The sequence below is a fragment of the Schistocerca cancellata genome, chromosome 1, assembly GCF_023864275.1.
Source record: "Schistocerca cancellata isolate TAMUIC-IGC-003103 chromosome 1, iqSchCanc2.1, whole genome shotgun sequence".
Classification (NCBI taxonomy): Eukaryota; Metazoa; Arthropoda; class Insecta; order Orthoptera; family Acrididae; genus Schistocerca; species Schistocerca cancellata.
This window is the reverse complement of record NC_064626.1, coordinates 593,390,950-593,410,447: the sequence shown is the minus strand read 5'-3', so window position 1 is coordinate 593,410,447 and position 19,498 is coordinate 593,390,950. Positions and strand designations below refer to the sequence as shown.

The 19,498-nt window shown below is 43.6% G+C and overlaps 1 protein-coding gene across 1 annotated transcript in view; it reads right to left on the bottom strand.

Annotated features, from left to right (window-relative positions):
• The window catches only part of LOC126088565 (protein sneaky), a 371,958-nt gene that overhangs the window by 288,756 nt on the left and 63,704 nt on the right, over positions 1 to 19,498 (bottom strand). The window contains exons 6-7 of the mRNA XM_049906792.1: positions 16,410 to 16,650; positions 2,804 to 2,955 (exon numbers count right to left, since the gene is read on the bottom strand). Coding sequence (XP_049762749.1) covers positions 2,804 to 2,955; positions 16,410 to 16,650 — 393 coding nt within the window. The remainder of the gene's footprint in view (positions 1 to 2,803; positions 2,956 to 16,409; positions 16,651 to 19,498) is intronic.

The window sequence follows — 19,498 nt, the reverse complement described above, 5'->3', positions numbered from 1 at the left end:
TACTAGCTTGTGCTGGCTGCTTGGGAATGTAGGTATGACCCCTCTGGATACAGGTACTGGGTGTCCTCTGCAGTCCCGGGGCACTAAGCAGAGACGGGGTTGTAATCTCTTCGCCAAATCCTTGGCGTCATATCAAGGTATAGATTTTCATTTTCAGCCCAGTCGTTGAGTGCAACACCACACTCATTGTCACATGTATAGTTCCATTGACTGTGGTGACTATTAAAATCTTCATCATAGATCGATGGGTGGTCAGTAATTGGCAGAACATCCAGTGGCCATAGCACACCTGGTGGCTTGTAAGTATTATTTATAATGGTCTCCTCCATTTGCGTAGAGACATAATGGATCTCATTTTCTGTATGTGTCGAAATGAGACGAGCATGCTCCATATTGCTCCTCACATAGGTGGCAACACCATACACACTGTGATATGTAGCATCCATAAAATCGTACCCATGGATCCTACCTCTTCAACGCAGGTCTTCCATAGTTGGAGCATGTGTTTCCTGGATTAGAACTACGTCAATATCATTGTCTACAAAAAGTTTAGACAGGTACTTGCTTTTATCTCGGCTAATGCCTTCTATGTTCAAATAGCATACTCGTATTGAAGGGCCAAGTCTTTTAATCAGTTGGTCCCGAAAAGGTCTACTTTTTAAAGCTAGTTTGATTTTGATTTGTCTGCAAGTTTTTAGCAAGGAAATCCAATATCTGCTTTGGCTGCCTATTCGTTCTAACTCATTTAGCGTTACCCGGAGCGCACGTGTAATATTCCACTACGGACGCGAGCTAGTTTACACTCCGACTCCCAGTAATCCTCTCTGTATGACTCCTAGTAATATCATACAGAGAGGAACAGTTCATGTGTGTATATGTGACAGGACTCTTACTGCACATGAAATACTAAGGAAGTAAATAGTATGCGAGCAGCTCCAGCCTGTGTCTCGACAGTGCAACGACGTCGTCGTGAACAAGGTTTATAGGGGTGCATAGCAGCCAAAAAGCCTTTTATTATGCAAGGAAATGAGGTGGCAAACATTGAAGAAAGGGGTTTTCCGTTGCGGCTGGATCTTCTCGTGAAATTTATTCTCCGAATACGAAAATATTTTGGTGACATCCGTCTTCAGAAGGTGAAATGTCCACTGTAATAAAATAAGAAAAATGAGAACTCGCATGGGAAGATTAAAGCGCTCGTTTTTCCCGCACGCTGCTCGATAGCGGAGCGGTAGGGAAATAGTTTGAAGGTGGTTCGATGAATCCTCTGCCAGGCATTCAATTGTGAATAACAGAGTAGTCATGTAGATTTAGATGTAGACATAGATATAAATGTTGTGAAAAGCCACAGTCCTATTCACTGACGCACGAGGTAGCTGCGCGGCCTCAGGCCTCTCGTCACAGTTCGCGCGGCTCCCCCATCGGAGGTTCGAATCCCCCCTCCGTCATGGGTGTGTGTTGTGTACATAGTTCCGCGTAGTCAGCGCATACACAACTTTCCCACTAGAGTGCGCCCCGCTAAGCACAACAGCGCAGGCGCAGCACTCGTCCGTCTCCGCACTATGAGATGGCGCTGCCATAGAAACGGACCAAATTCTGCTTCCGCCGATCCACGTATTAATATGTAACGCAGCCAATGAGATTGCTGCTAACGTAGAGCCTTTTCTCCTCGCGGGTCATACTCGCACAGCGATACATGAACGCGCGAGGTATTATAACGAGTGTACAGACCTCTGATTAGTCAGTCTGCATTTGTCTGCACCAGTCTGTACCAGTCTGCATTAGTCTGTACCAATCTGTACGAGTTATACATTTGTCTGTACAAGTCTATAGTCAAGTTTAAGTCTGCGCCTAATAAGATTACCATATTCCTGTACATAGCCATGAAGATAAATGGGCGGCCGGAGTGGCCGTGCGGTTCTAGGTGCTACAGTCTGGACCCGAGCGACCGCTACGGTCGCAGGTTCGAGTCCTGTCTCGGGCATGGATGTGTGTGATGTCCTTAGGTTAGTTAGGTTTAAGTAGTTCTAAGTTCTAGACGACTGATGACCTCAGAGGTTAGGTCGCTTAGCGCTCAGAGCCATTTTTGAAGATAAATGTATAGACACTTTTGTCTAGTATCAGAGGTATATGTGAGAATAAGATTAACGTACCAATACCAAAAGAACTTCAGATTGTCAATTGTAAATAGCATCCAGAACCAAGTCAAGTAAATTTTATGCTTGTTATTATTTTAATAAATCTGTGTGAAAATTAATCAAGTTCTGTTTAAAGTTGGTCACCGTCAATCTGCTACTCTAAGCGTGCAAATGGCATTTCTATCGTCTGACCTAACGGCAGAAGATAAACACGCCAGGATAAGACCACGAGACATATTGCTGACACTCGCCTACTTCGTTAGAGCGACAGGTCAAATAATCTGATGGTGTGTGTACCGAAGGTCTTACAGTAAGCACACCACAGTGTGTATGTTGTCCTTAGCGTAAGTTAATTTAAGTTAGATTAATAGTGTGTAAGTCTAGGGACCGATGACCTCAGCAGTTTGATCCCATAAGAACTTACCACAAATTTCCAAATTTTCCTATTCACTACTTCGTATTTCACCCGACGTTTCTGCTGACTGCTGTCCGTCACGTGGCCACCTGGTGTCAACTCCACACAAACCACAGCGCTACAAAGCGCTTAGCATAAATCTTTTTTATGGGGGTGGGTAGCTATTTGTCCGGTGATGTGAATTTGCTTAGCGACATCGACTGTTGGATGACATAGCAAGGTTGTTATCGTAGAATGGAAGAGACGGTGTCACCTCTTCAGGGATGGCCCGCACGCTGTAGGTGACCTTGACGTCCCCGGCGCCCGAGGTGAGCGCGCGGCCCGACCGCTGCAGAGCCCTGTAGCCGTCTCCCAGGCCGGCAGGCACCACCGAGCCCGCCTCGGCGCACCTGTCTCCGCCCAGCGCTGCACACGTGCCGCCATCTCGGCTTGTACACGGCTGAGCCACATTATTATGGCAGTCTTCTAATTTGGTATCAATAGCAAAAGGACGGATCTGGAACATGGCTACTGTCTATCATTTACACGAGGGATGCACAGACAGGGACCCACGGGCCACTGCAGCCCACCTTCATGGCCACATCGAAAACATTTTCCCACACAAGCGGCACATCACTTGCCCCCAGTGCCCCCCTCCCCCTCCCTCCGCGATCTCTCAGACATTAGTTGCACTTTCTTAGGCTCAAAAATCGTAGTTGTGGAAAATAACTGCTTTTTATTTCAAAAAAGTACTACACAAAAACCGGTTAGTGCACCTCTTTTCGTCACGTATTGGAGAGTAGGTTTCTCACATGAAACTGATGACATGACCCAACATTTTTCTGATAACACAACTTAAAATTATATAATACCAGAAATGGATTCACAGTTACGAATGTGGGCAACTATCAGCTTAACGGAATGACGGTTCTGAAAATTTGTACCTGAACGGGACTCAAACCCGGATTTCCTTCTTATCACGAGCGGTCGCCTTATCATTTGGCTATCCGAGTGCAACTCGTGGCCAGACCCAAACTTCCCATTGTCGTCAATCATGTCTTTACAATCCGTGCACGTACATCCATTACGTATATCCCCGTATGGGGGGAGACATGTTACTTGAAAGTTGCTTTCCCGGTGTCGGTGGATAAATACGATACTGCAGAGCCGGTGTTTTCCAAATTACGATGTAAAGGCATGTATGTCCTAAGGAACTTTGCGTCTTGTATTTCATAACGGCTGTAGACGCCGTAGTGCCTGTTCTTTCTTACATGCATGCATGTCCGAAGGAACTTTGCGTCGCAATTCGGAATAACACACGCCCTGTAATATCTTATTAATATTATATTTTTCATAATCAGAAATAAAACATGAAATTAACATGAGAGATAATTTACAGGAAACTTAATTATTTTTTCATACTTGAAATTTAATTCGAAATTGTAATCATGTTTGATCGTCTCAGTGTCATTCTCTAATTTCTGTTCTATAATAATTTCAGAATATTTGTGAAAGGAATATAACGATGTATGAAATTCTTCGTGTGTAAAATATCGATGTATTACAAGGGCGCTGAAATGCGACGTCTTGTGTTTCTGTTCTTCTTCGAGTCATCAGTAATTGGGCTATTACGGCGCAAGTAGTTCTTATGCAGATGGAGCGGGAGAAGTAATTATGAAGAAGTTATGTTGAAATGAATGGCTTGTGCCAGGATGGAGACCAATTTGCGAAACTATACTGAAATAAGACATGGTGAAATTAAAAGGAATGGCGAAAAAATTTAATCATGCAGTGTCCAAATTGTCAAACTTGTAACAACCTGACCATACCACCTAGACAAAAGTATTGTTTTTAGCCTACTATGTTTTCAACAAGATATGTTTTCGACGAAAAGCTGCAAAAAAAATGAGTACTTTATTTCAATGATTATTTCGAACTTCACTCTCACTTAAAATGCCTGCTCTGACTTAGTACTAATGATACCTAAGAAAAGTGCAGTTGAGCAACGATTGGATTTTTGAAGTAATAGAGAGGGTTTCGTAATATGCTGTAACACAAATAAATTGCCGAATCTTACGAGGATGGTTTGAAAAGTACTCTGAATCACCACGAGAGGTCAGCGCTAGAGCAACGAGTGATCACGTGATATTCATTAGACTGTTGCCTGTAACATCGCGCCACGTCGGTGCTCTTGGAAGATAGCTGTGGCGGTGACGTGGTTCTGTTGTTCCCGTGTGGTGATTTGCGAAGATGGAAAAGATCGAGATTCGGGCAGAGATTAAGTACTTCGTAAAAAAGGTATGAAAGCAAAGGACGTTCATGCCGATTTCCAGAATACACTGAGTGACTCTGCTCAAGTGGACAAATGAATTTAAATTTGGTCTGGAGAGCTTAGATGATGATCCGCGCAGGGGTCGGCCAAGATGAGTCACTACTCTAGAAATCATTGCAAAAGTGCACAAAATTGTTATGGAGGATCGCCGATTGAAAGTGTGTGAAATTGCTCACGCTTGCAAGACGTCATCTGAAAGGGTATATCACATTTTAACTGAAGAATTAGAAATTAAAAAATTATCTGCAAGATGGGTGCCGTGTCTCTTGACGCGCGCCCGCACACATGTGCCGTAGCCATGGCAAAATTACACGAACTAAGGTATGAATTGTTGCCACATCCACCTTATTCACCTGATATGGCTCCGTCAGACTTCCATGTCTTCTCGAAACTGAAAATTTTTCTTGGTGGACGAAGAGTCACTTCAAACGAAGAATTGATAACCGGAGTTGAAAACTATTTTGCAGGCCTGGAGGAAACTCATTTTCGAGATGGAGTGAAGGCACTGGAATATCGTTGGACCAAGTGCATTAATCTACATGGAGACTATACTGAAAAATAAAAAAGGTTTCAGTGATGTAAGTACTTTTTTTCTATTCCATTCTGAGAATTTTTCAAACCACCCTCGTACACCAGTGCTTCCATTTAAGGTAATTCCTGAAAAGGAACTGTTTTTTTTTGTGTAGCTTCAAAAAAGATGTGGTGTCAGTTAAACTGAATGGAGAGAGTGAAAATATAAAATTTCAGTTACTTGTTAACAATGGAGCTCTGCAATTCCATAAAAGCAAATTATTTTATTTTCCATCGGGGAAAGCGGGGTACAAATTCTAGCGATACACATATCGGTCCTGTCCCAGACAGATCGAATCTACCTTTGCGCACCTTTGATACAGCGAGTTAGTGTCGCTGATGGAGAAGCCCCGTTGTTCTAGAATGGGAGATCTTGGTATCAGCTGTTTACTTTTGCACGTAAGAGGGTCAGTTCGCCTGAGCATTCTGAAGGAGAAGACCACGAGTGTGCGCGCAGTTCGCGGTTCGGAATAAAAGGCATTAATTGGTGGACCTGTAATTATTTATATGGTCAGAGGATGATGTTAAGTTATGGACAATCGTAAGAAACTTGCCGACAATGGAAAACGCGATTCAAAATGAATGCAGTACCAGAACGAATGTGATTAGGTTTACAGGGACAATCTTGCTTGTGATTAAAGTACAATAAACTGAGTATAGTCAAGTGAGTGTAAACTTCATTTAACCTGCTCACATTAATGACAGTATTTTGGTAGGAGTTTTGATTAAAATAATGGGAATTGTAGATAGGGCGCGTGTCAGCAGGCACACGGTTAAGAACGTTTTCGAACTGGGTCGTGTATCCTAGGAACTAAGTTCGCCCTTCATGCTGTCGTAACCATCAATTCTGATTACCTGTCAGAATTCGGACTTCCAAAATACACGAATAAGCTTGAATAAGAGGAGGAGGAACTTACAAAATATAAAAAAATATCCGATTTCATATTGGGCGTTAAATATAAGACACTGTCTATCAGTGTAAGACGAATGTTACGAGTGAAGAAAACGCGGTAGTAAGATTTAAACTACAGAAAATTTGCACAGAAAGCACTTGAAAATTGATAAACATGGTCAAACGTTTTACTTAAGCAACTGAAAAGGAAAATGCAAATTTTTGTGTCATAAGAAAGAGATACTAGCTTGGTGCACAAGTTTGTAGCGTTTTTGTTTTGCATGTTGGTATTCCGGTTGCTATTTGTAGTCCGTTGTTGTTATTTGAGTCTACGTATTGTCATTTTGTCATTTGGAGAAAGTGAATTGCGCTGTGGACGCTAGAAAGTGGAGTGCCAAGTTGAAAAATCGTAACATTTCCGATATATTCTTCTGTTTGAGTTCGTGGAGGGGTGAGAGAAAAAAAAGGGAACCAGAAACATTTGCTCCGTGCATGGGGATAGAGCACGGTAAAAAATGGTTTTGGCGGCCGCGGTGGTCTAGCGGTTCTAGGTGCGCAGTCCGGAACCGCGCGACTGCTACGGTCGCAGGTTCGAATCCTGCCTCGGGCATGGATGTGTGTGATGTCCTTAGGTTAGTTAGGTTTAAGTAGTTCTAAGTTCTAGGGGACTGATGACCACAGATGTTAAGTCCCATAGTGCTCAGAGCCATTTGAACCATTTTGAAAAAATGGTTTTCTCGTTTTAAGGAGGACCGTTTTGACATTAGTGACTCTCGACGTCCAATAAGACTTCTGGGATTTAATGAAGATCTTTTAAACGCCTTAATCCACAAGGACCCACATCAGTGTATTCAAGAACCGATGAACTGTGATCGTTCCACCATCGTGCGACGTTTGCAAGCAGTGGGAACGGTTCAAAAATCGGGTGTATGGGAACCGCATACTCTAAGCCAAAAACACAAAAATCAGCATACGTGCATCCCTGGTTATTCGTCATCAATTGACTCGTGAAAAACACCGACCATTCCGATTCTGTATCGTTACTGGTGGCGATAAATGGTGTCTTTACGCTAACATAAGAAAAAGAAAGAAATGGTTGAACCTAAACAAAGCAGCAATAGCCGCACAAAGACCTGCGCGTAGCACGAAAGATGATGTGCATCTGGTGGAACAGCGACAGTGTGGTGTACTACGAGTTGCTTCTCCGAGTTTTAACCATCGCTACTGACATTTACTGTCAACAAATGAGACGTCTTGTAGACGAACCGAGTAACAACGACCAGGAAGTCTGCGTGAAGTAATGCTATCCACGATAACGCCCGCCAGCATTCTGCTAAAATCACAAGAAACACCATACAAGAGTTGAGTTGAGAAGTCATTCCCCACCCACTTATTCACCTGATCTTGCGCCCTCAAATTTTCGCCTTTTCCTCTCTATTTCAAACAATCTTCAAGTAACTTTCTTTCCGGATGAAATAGCACTGCGAACACTACACCTCAAAACCACATGATCCTAGAGTCGCGGAATCGAGTATTTACCCCAGCGTTGGCAGACTGTTATAAATAGCGAAGAAGAATATATTATGGATGATTAGAGTCTCAAAAATAAAAATTGGTAAATATCTATCACATGGATTCCAAGTCACAAAAGGATTACGTCAAGGATGTAGCATCTCACCTACATTGTATAAAATATATACAGAAGTAACTTTACAGAATTGGAAGAAAAAATGTCACGCTATGGGAATACCAATAAATGATAGAACAATATACTCGTTACAATTTGCAGATGACCAACTGATTATAGCCCAAGACTATGAGGACATAGAGTATATGACCAGAAAATTGATTCAAGAATATAAAAAATCAGGTCTAAATGTAAACATGAATAAAACAAAGTACATGGTAATTGGTGGAGTGAATGGAGACTTAATATTAGAAGAAGGGATGGGAACAATAACAGCTACTGAGGAATATAAATATTTAGGTGTGAAAATTACAAATGATGGGAAACAGGACAAAGAAATTAGATCAAGAATAAATTCTGGAAAGACGACAATCTCTTTATTGAATGGAATTCTCTGGGACAAACACATAACAACTGATAACAAAATAAGGATTTTTAAAACAATAGTTAGGAGCATTATTACATATGGTTCAGAAGTGTGGACAACAAAATGGCAACTGAAATCAAAATTATTAGCCACAGAAATGGATTTCTGGAGACGTTCAGCAAGAATATCAAGACGAGAAAGAATAAGAAATGAAGTAATCAGAGACAAGATGAAATGTAAAAATTCAATTATTGATTTCATCGAGCACAAACAACTTAAATGGTATGGACACATCAGACGAATGGAACAGGAAAGGCTACCAAAATGCATAATCGACTGGGTACCAATTGGAAGAAGAAAAAGGGGACGACCACCTGATACATGGAAACAGGGAGTTCAGTCAGCAATGAGGAAGAACAACATTCCTGAAGATTTATGGACAAATAGAGAAGAGTGGAGAACAATAATTAGTGACTTACTGTAATCTAGAATAGGTGCTGGAAAAATGTACGCACATTGTAAATCCAGAATAATAATAATAATTAGAGTCTCAGTTATCTGTATCTGTTGTGTTTATTAAACTTATGGAAAAACCCTACGAACTTATGTATCAACGTAGTATAGTCTATTAACACAGTCATGTATAGTTCTTACAGTTGTTCAGCGCTTTTACTGCCGATTTTACCCTTGGATAAAAGCATTAGGGCTACAATGAAATTTGTCTAGCCTTTAACTTCGCAAATTCTTTCGAAATCTAATCTGAATCGACTGACTTCAAGCTATTGGTTTGAGTGGCTGAGGTTGATAGACGACACAGTCGTTCTTGAAGAAGCGTTCACCTCAAGTATGATACTGACATCAGTGGCGGCTCGTAACAAAACATCCGCTATTATTACATCCTGTTTACAAATTTCGCGATTTACGCTTGACGCCCCAAACACCCTTGTTATGTCGCTTGGGCCTTGAACCGGCTCTGCTGCCAATGACCAGCTGGAGGCCCGCCCGCCGATCGTTCTAACGGTAAGTCTCACGACATGTTATTTCCCAACCTGCAAATTCGCGCAACAGTGCAGTCGCTGCATCAAGAAAAATGTGTGTGAAATCTTATAGGACTTAACTGCTAAGGCCATCAGTCCCTGAGCTTACACACTACTTAACCTAAATTATCCTAAGGACAAACACACACACCCATGCCCGAATGAGGACTCGAACCCTCCGCCGGGACCAGCCGCGCAGTCCGCTGCATCAAGACAGGAACACGTGCCTGCCGGGAACATCATTTAGTCGTCAGAGAGCCCTCCATCTACCTGCTCATTAAAGTGTGGTCAACTTTCTGCATAGGTAAGCTCACTGGCTACGGAATTCAGCAGAATTACATTTTCGCAAATTTCCCATGTGCGAAAAATTCGGTACCCTATTCGTCTATAAATGAGGCAGCGCGCGTTAAAGCAAATGTATCGTCTGTAACAATAAATGAAAGGGATAAAAATGTGCACGTTGCCTAATGTACCCGGCCACGCGTTACTTTGGCTCCGTCTGGTTGAATGGAGAAGAAAGAAAAGAGAAAGCACACGTTTCTAACATGCATGGGAATGCGATGTACGCCATAATTTCCTTCTGCCCCAGTGTCTGTCGTCTCCTCGTCTCCCTCTCTTTGCCCATCCCCTCCTCCTTCATGCCCACTCTCTGTCCATCGCTTTCGCCACCCTTTCTCTGTCCGTCTCCTCCTCCCGCCTCTCTCTCTCTCTTCATCTCCTCCTTTGCACTCTATCTCCGTTTCCTCCAACCCCTCTGTCTATTTCTTCTTCTCCCTCACCTTCAGCGTTCACACACACACACACACACACATATATATATATATATATATATATATATATATATATATATAGCAAAGAGAAATAATATACATGGGAGGAACAATTTGTCTAATGGCTTCAATTCCCGCTATCGTAGTTAAAACTGGTGGTGAAGAAGGAAAGAAAAACGCACATTTTTACAGAAAAGCACAGACAAACTGCATTGACAGGTTCCTGACAGGAAATGGAGGAAAACAGGTCCTATGAACGTTTGTCCAGAAATGCATTGTTGCCACGGTAGATGGGGCTGACGAATCGAAGTTCCTCTGTAGCCCACACATGACAATTACGCAGATTGAGGATGGCAGTTCTGGTAAAGATTGCTTCATCTGTAAAGAGGACTGATGACAGAAATCCCTAATTGTGATTCTCTGGTGCAAAAACTATCTAAAAAATATTAAAAAACTAAAAACCCGCCTCGATTGCGAAGAAAGCACCTAGTGTTAAGTGTTAACCCAGGCTTCGTCGTAGATAGCTGCACCTTCTTCGCAACAACAATAAAACCCACAAGTGCCTAAGAAGACCTTTGTCAATGATTAAAAGAACAACATAGCTATACATTTATAAACGAAAAAGAAAAGGAAAACACAAACAGTACATATGTACAACGTCAAAACCACTACTTAATGGTGTACGCTCTACCTCACACCGGCCTATGTTCGATGGGCCATGACCCGCCACAAACTGCAGCTACAAATGGTCGCTCACTTACAAGCCTGACCCGCTATCTATGCACATGCGCAATACAAGGAAAGTTACTTGAATGCGCATGCGCATACGAAAACGAGAAAGTTTGTACATGGGTCGGGATTAAATAGCCCATAAATTCCCAACCGTGGATCAACATATATCAAAAAATGGAATGGATAGAACAAGAGACGAGCTAAATAGGAGATGAAACCTAAAAATAACCGAACACGGTTGCTTATGCCAGTAAAGAAATTTATATATGAAGTTACCTATGACAACAGGAGGCACTCATAAAAACTATACCTAACGCCAGTAGTTAGCCTGGAGGAGGGGGGGGGGGCTGAGGGGACGTAATCTAAAGACGTCGTGGTAATAAAGATATAAGGATAAAACGTGAGGTGTTCAACGGGCTAAACTCGCCTTCATCGTAAAAGGAAAATGAGGATAAAAAGAAAGAAGATGAACAGCTTGACCAACCACGCTCGTCAATCAGCGCGCTCATGTGATAATCCTCAGATTACTTTGTTCTTCATACTTGTAAATCTGATGATACAATCTGCAACAATCGTCGGAAGGGTCCAGGCCGGATGAGGGTGCGTTATCGCCTGGATGATCTGGTCTTTCTAGAAGGCATAATGGATCAACACGAGTATGCACGAGTATTGGGACCATGTCCACCCCAACATGCACTTTGTTTTTCCTCAGCATGTCATCATCTTGGAGCAGAACAATGCAAGATGTCACACAGCTCGTAGTTTATGTGCTTAGTTCGAAAAGCACAACGATGAATTTACTGTACTCCTTTGGCCACCAAACCTATTCGAGAATTGTGGGAGCACCTCGATAGGGCTGTTTGCGCCATGAGTTTTCGGCCGAGAAAGCTAGCGCAGCTGGCCACAGCACTGGAGTCGGGTTGGCCCCAAATCCCCATCGGTACCTTACAAAAACTGACTGCCTAACATCCTCCACGTCTCGCAGCGGTCTGCGCTGCAAAAGATGGTTATTCAGGCTTCTAAAATACGGTCACATTAATGTGACGGGGAAGCGTGTACAGGACGAAGAAAAAATGCCTCACTTGAAGGTCGGCATGCGATTCCTTATCTAGATTCAAGAAAGAAGTTTATCTAGCAAAATCAGATCGGGTACATTTTGAAAACATACGTATGAAAATGTGGATCTGGCTACACCGTCACGTTGTGCGGCGCATCGAAATGTAGAGAGGCATGTATATATCATCCCACACTACCGTACCAGCCGTCGTAGCTCACTGAGTAAATTGGTGGGACGTCAAGTCCACATCCATCACGGAGGAGTGGTTCCAATCCTCGTCAGGTTCCTTTTTTTATCTTTTGGACGTCTATTCCATAGCTCTCGTCGTTTATAAGCAGGACATAGCTTTGTCACATGATAATAGTCTGTCATATGACAATGAGATCAATTAAACTGCATGCTTGTGTCTACTATCCACGCAGTGCACTACCATAACTAGTTCTGTCGTGTTCATGTAGGGCGGCCTCCCGATGAATATGTCGATATGCTTTTGGTGCAGTATATACATCCGATTACCAACATGCTGCTGCTGCTCGTGCGTATGCTGCACGGTATCCTCAAAGGTGCCATCCCAACAAGAATGTTTTTCGTCACCTGGAGCAACGCCTTCGAGAAACCGGTAATCTTCGTCCATAAGTAATGGACTAGACGTACTCCACAAAAAGAGGGCGCGATTCCGGAAACCATTCCCCAGTCATCTCGGCGAAGTGCCCTTGATATTCGAAAACAGTTCTGAATATCTCCGAAGACTGGTTTTTGAGTGTTGTATGACGAAGAACTGCGTCCATATCATTACACGTTAACTCAACACCAACGGCCAGAGGACTGCATTCGACGATTAAAGTTTTGTGAATAGCTTTCGCACCAAGTGGAAGATAATAACATTTTACAAATAACGTGTTATGTACTGATGAATCTAGCTTCACTCGTGAAGCTATTTTCAACATCCACAAGAGCCATTATTGGTAGGGACACAACCCACATATCGCTCGTGAACGTGACTTTCAGGCACGCTTTGGCATAAACCTGTGGGCTGGAATCGTGGGAGGAGGGCTTTTGGGCCCTTACCTAATGCCAGACAAATTCAACGCGCTCCTGTATCGTATGTTTCTTTGCAATACTTTGCCTGATGCGTTGGAAAAAGTTCCACTTGTTTTTAGGCGACAGCTACGGTTTCAGCTGGATGGTGCATCGCCTCACTCCGAAATGAATTTGCGTAACTACTTAAATGAAGCTTCTCCAGGAAACTGATTGGTCGTGGAGGTCCAATGTTCTGGCCTCAACGTTCCCCGGATCTTAATCCACAGACCGTTATTTGTGGGGACACTTAAAGCAATAAGTTTCTGGTACTCCACCCATGAAAGTACACGACCTAATACCTCGCATGCATATCGCTTAGGCAATGGTGAATGCAAGTGTTTGGCGTAGGGTCAAGCAAAATATGATCAAGCGAGTGACGAAGTGTTTGTAAATGCAAGGTGACCGCTTTGAACACCTTCTGTAAAGTGAAAGTTGCTCGTACATGTACGTACCGGTTGTGCGAAGATAAACCTGGACGTTAAACGTACAGAATCGAATTACTGTGCGTAGCACAATGTGCAGTCTAGTGTATCCTGCCTATTGTGTTTTTTTTTACCTCACTGGATACGTCTGAAGTTACTATATCCGCTATTGTTTTCTATTGGCTTTATGTGTGTTATGGACGAAAAGATATGGCCGTGTACGTCTGTAAGAAGTTCTTGGTATGTCTTAATGTTTTGGATGAAGGTAAAAACAACAAAATAAATACACAAGATACCGCATCGTGGAGATCTAAACTGGATACAATTTGATTCCATAACAGAAAAAAAGTTTTGCGCGAAAGCGACTCGAACTTCGGCTAGTCTCCAGTCTGCATATCAGTTCACAGTGTTCATGCTACTTGTTCTTGACCACGCTGCATGCAGTTACAACATCTGAGAATTGTCAGAGCCTTCCTTTTTAAATCGTTTTTTTTTTTATTAAAGCTATTGGTGGGAGTAGGTTTTCCTAGATACAGCTTTGCCTTACATTAGGATGAGGAATCGCATGCCGACCGCCAAATGCTGCATTTTTTCTTCATCCCGCATATAAAGGGTGGTCGGAAAAGTTTGAATAGCTTGAAAGGGTGTTGCAGGGTAGATTGTGCTGAGAAATAATTGTTAAGAACAAAATCCGATACTTCGCGCCGTTTCTGACTTAATACAATGCAGTAAGTGTCAGTTGCTCTCATAGCGTAGATGACAGCGCACGAAACTGCTCAGCCTTTGGCTCGGGTTAGATCCTTATTATCGTTCCATGTCCAATTCTTGCATTCCACTCTTGTTCGGTTGTACGAAACCAAACGAAGAACACATTTGGCGTCACCGTCTCCGGTGGGTTGCTAGAATCTGGACGTCCAACGGTCTGATAGCCTAACTTCAGTGCTAATTAAATTGGAAACGGCGCAACAAAACGAATTTGTTTTCTGAATTTGTTTTCTTAACAGTTATTTCTCAGGACAACCTACCCTGAAACACTCTTACCAGCTTTTCAGACTCTTTCTGACCAACCTGTACAAATAGTTCATATATAGGTTTGGATGAGTGAGTTTGTGAGTATCAAAATACCAAGCGATTCAGAGAGAAAGAACAGATTTCAATTGTTTATTACAGACAAACTATAAAAGACAAACACAGTGTGCATGTCACTGGATAGGGGAAGGTTCAAAGTTTTGACACAGCTGCGCTATTGTTTGTCTGTAGCAAGATGTTGACTACACCACAAGAGAAATCATTTTGTGTGTTGGAATTTGCACGAAGTCATTCCATTGTTCGAGTGCAACGTGCATTTCGCCCTCTATTCATCAAGAAGCTGCCACTATACAAGCATATTTATGACTGGCATATAACACTCTTGGAAGTTGGTCGCATATGCAAAAGGCAGAGCACTGGTCGGCCACGCAGGTCTGATGAAGATGTAGAGCGTACGAGATGCGTCCACACGGAACTATCGGAAGTACATAAGACGGACAGGCCAGGAACTTATCTCGTCAAACAACGGTGTGGCGTGTTCTGAAACGAGGCCTGCATATGAAGCCTTACAAATGGCAGTTGTTGCAGGAATTGCGTCCCGGCGACCATAACAGAAGTACGAATTTTGCATTTCAGTTCTCCAGGATATGACAAAAGTCACTTTTTGCGCATGACTCATCTTTTTGGACTACCTGACATTTCATCTATCGAGTAAAGTAAACTGCCATAATGTAAGAATTTAGGTGTCACAAAATCTGGCGTCGTCGTCTAATATGAAAGAGACTCACCGAAATGAATGTGTTTTGTGACAGTTCAGTTCCCAAAGTTTATGGACCTCTCTTTTTTTGCTGAGGAAACAGTGACAGGAATGTCATATCTGGAAATGCTGCGAAACTTGTTGCTTTTTCCATGGAGTTTCCAATGTTTTAACTTTTAAGCACAACGGCGCCACACCTCACTTTCATGTTGAGGCGCGGCGTTATCTTAACAACACCGTCCGAAAACGTTGGATTGGAAGAGGCGGACAACTATCTTGTCCATTGCTTTTGGCCTCCCACATCATCACACCTCACACCTTTTCTACGGGAGTACATAATAGACAGAGGCTTTGTCACACCTACGGCAGATCTTCAAGAGGTGAGAAATCGAATTTTTGAAGCTGTTGATACAATAAACAGGGACCTGTTGATTCATGTATGGAATGAAATGGTAACGGACTCGGTGTTTCTCGAGAAACGTATGGTGCCCATTTTGAGTGTACGGTATAGTGTCTGTGCGAACATGAAACTTCGAACCTTCCTCTATCCAGTGACAAGCGCAATGTTTTTCTAACTTTCATGGTGCAAATGGCGCTAAGCACTATAGGACTTAACATCTGAGGTCATCAGTCCCCTAGACTTAGAACTACTTAAACCTAACTAACATAAGGACGTCACACACATCCATGCCCGAGGCAGGATTCGAACCTGCGACCGTAGCAGCAGAGCGGTTCCGGACTGAAGCGCCTAGAACCGCTCGGCCACAGCGGCCGGCCTAACTTTCATAGCTTCTCTGTAATAAACAACTGAAATCTGGCCTTTCTTTTTGAATCACGCTGTATGCGACGAAAATGGCCGTGTCTTTTGACTGCATCGACTTAGAAGCTTAGAAGTTTTTACACCCACAAGGGACTGTGGGCCTTAGTATTTGACATAAATGTCAGCTTGATACGTCTACCTGATCAGCAGAAAAAGGGGTCTGAATAGACGATATACAGATGAAGAACAAAATGATCCTGTAAGGGCTGAGTTTTTTCCGAATGAATTAAGGAACCGAAAAATCATAAGTATCATTACGAATATATTTGAGTCCGAAGGTTGCTCAGTGTTTTCTGCATATTAGAAATGTGGCCGGAGAGCTGCGTACCCTGCGCGATGTTGCAGAAGAAGGTGAGCTTCATGGGCCAGCAGAGCAGCCAGGCGGCGATCCAGGATACGGTGCGGTAGCAGCGGTCGTAGGCTCCCTGGAACATGCCGCGGCAGCGGTCCGCGCCGCGCTCCAGCTGCTGCCGGCAGCGCCCCGCCAGCCGCTCCGCGTACTTGGCCTCAACGCTGGTGCCAGCGCCGTCTGGGCTCTGCTCCGAATCCGCGGATCGCTTCGGTCTCTTCTGAAAGTACAGTGCTGCTTACTACTAGTCACTGTCGAGTCCCAATCATATGACTACCTCACGCACGTGGTACCTACAGTGGATATGCGCTGCCGGAAAATAGTAGTACACCCTTTTAAGGATTTCCAATTTACTCAAGATCTGTTGTAGCAGCATTGCTTACGGAGTACATGAAATAATCACATTTACGGACCTAAAGCACAAGCGGTTCTGGCGTACCAGGTATCGACCCATGTTGAAACACCCATGTGGTGTAGCCTCCACAGGCGACAATGCGGGTGCTGACTCTGGAATCCAGTTGATCGTTCGAATGGCTGATACTGACCTGGGAAACGATATGCCACGTCTGCTCGACGTGTTCACGTAGTTCTGTAAGAATTGTCGGTTGACGAGCTGCACGAGTCACTTCTCTCCCCATCACATCCCACACGTATTCGATTGGAGACGAGTCTACATCTACATTTATACTCCGCAAGCCACACAACGGTGTGTGGCGGAGGGAACTTTACGTGTCACTGTCATTACCTCCCTTTCCTGTTCCAGTCGCATATGGTTCGCGGGAAGAACGACTACCGGAAAGCCTCCGTGCGCGCTCGAATCTCTCTAATTTTACATTCGTGATCTCCTCGGGAAATATAAGTAGGGGAAAGCAATATATTCGATACCTCATCCAGAAACTCAACCTCTCGAAACCTGGACAGCAAGCTACACCGCGATGCGAAGCGCCTCTCTTGCAGAGTCTGCCACTTGAGTCTGCCAAACATCTCCGTAACGCTATCACGCTTACCAAATAACCCTGTGACGAAACGCGCCGCTCTTCTTCGGACCTTCTCTATCTCCTCTGTCAACCCCACCTGGTACGGATCCCACACTGATGAGCAATACTCAAGTATAGGTCGAACGAGTGTTTTGTAAGCAACCTCCTTTGTTGATGGAATACATTTTCTAAGGACTCTCCCAATGAATCTCAACCTGGCACCCGCCTTACCAACAATTAATTTTATATGATCATTCCACTTCAAATCGTTCCGCACGCATACTCCCAGATATTTTACAGAAGTAACTGCTACCAGTGTTTGTTCCGCTATCATATAATCATACAATGAAGGATCCTTCTTTCTATGTATACGCAATACATTACATTCGTCTATGTAGAGGGTCACTTGCCAGAGATCATGCTAGTCAGGGAAGCTTCTGCACATCTTGCAGAACACGCTGAGTTTTATGGAGAGTGTGTGGGTGAGCATTATCTTGTTGGAACAACACATAACATTCCTGAGGCAAGAACGGCAAAAGAGAGGGTCTAACAACGTTCTACATGTACTGAGCGCTGGTAAACGTCTCCTACACAAATATCAAAGCTGAAGGAGTGTTGTCCAGTGTATCTTGGACGAATGCACTCTACGAAACAGTGCTTACTAGGTCTATTTCGTACCTGCAAACGACCATCACTTGCGTGAAGGCAGAACCTGCTTTCATCGCTGAAGACTACAACGCACCATTCCATCTTCCAAGCGATTCTCTGACGACACCAGTCGCGCCGAGCAGGTCAATGCTGTTGGGTGAGCGGAAGACGGGCTAGAGGTGTACGTGCCCGTACTCCCACTGCTAATAGCTCGTTCACAACAGTTCGTGTTGACATGTCTGGGCTCACAAACCCTCTTATATGTGCTTTGGTAGCTGCGCGGTCTACCACTGCTACCCTTACAATACGACGATCCTGGAGGGCGTCTGTGTTGCGTGGACGCCCAGAATCTCGTCTACAGCTGTAAGATTTTTCACGCAACCATTTATACCAGCATCATTGCACAACTCACGTGGCACTCAGCTTGCATGGAAATTCTCTGAAGGGACCACCCCATCAATCACCCCTTTCAAACTGGGTCAGTTGGCTGTAGGAAGCACGAGCGCATCTCCGTGGCATTGTTGCCAGCTAGCTTCACACGTCCGCACCACATTGAGCCTTCTGGTTCTGAGCATCACAAGGTAGATAAAGATGGCTCTCTGGTAGCTATGCCAGTACACTATCTGTTGACGGACGCCGCTGAAACGATTATCAGTACTTCTACTATCCTCCAATTAGCATATGCCGTTATCGGAGCAAAACTGACGTTGTTTTTCCAGGTATACTAATTTCTTCCCGGAAGTGCATTTAGAGTAAGCTTTTGAGAATGTTGATTGAAATACACTCTATGAAATTCTGAACGTAGCAGTGGTAAAATACAGGGAGTGAAAGCTTATGTACAACCTTTCTGTACGGTTTTAGCTCAATGCTCTCGCGCGTAACGGAAGGGATTTATCCGAGTAGGGAACAGAGAGAAACACTGGTATTCAGGTTGAGGGGGATGGATGGAATGGATCGGGCCAATGTCTCTGAAACAGTGTACTTTGTGAACGGTTCACTACCACAATGGTGCAAATATATTTCTAGTGGTTTAATGGTTCGATGGTGAATAGTAGGAGTGGAAACTGCGGAGCTCCACATGCCATTTATGTCTGATATGAAAGTCGATAGCAGGCATAGCTCTTGGTTTTCTTACTGGGGAGTGCTACGACGATGTGAACCAATCTCGAACTCTAGCTACGCTGCAGATCAGTCTGCCACCATAACTCAGATTTCAGAGGGAAGCTGTGGGCCAAAATATCACACTCCAGCCAAAAGTTTACATCCTGTACCTCCGTTCCGTTTCATAATCAAACACTAAATAACACCAAAAGCTAACTCCATGACAAAATCTAGAATATTTATATCCCGACATCACATTTCCCGTTATTTTTTCACAACAAATCGTACTAAAAGGCACGTCTTTGAGAGATATCTTAATGCAGTGCATATTTTCTTCGCTGC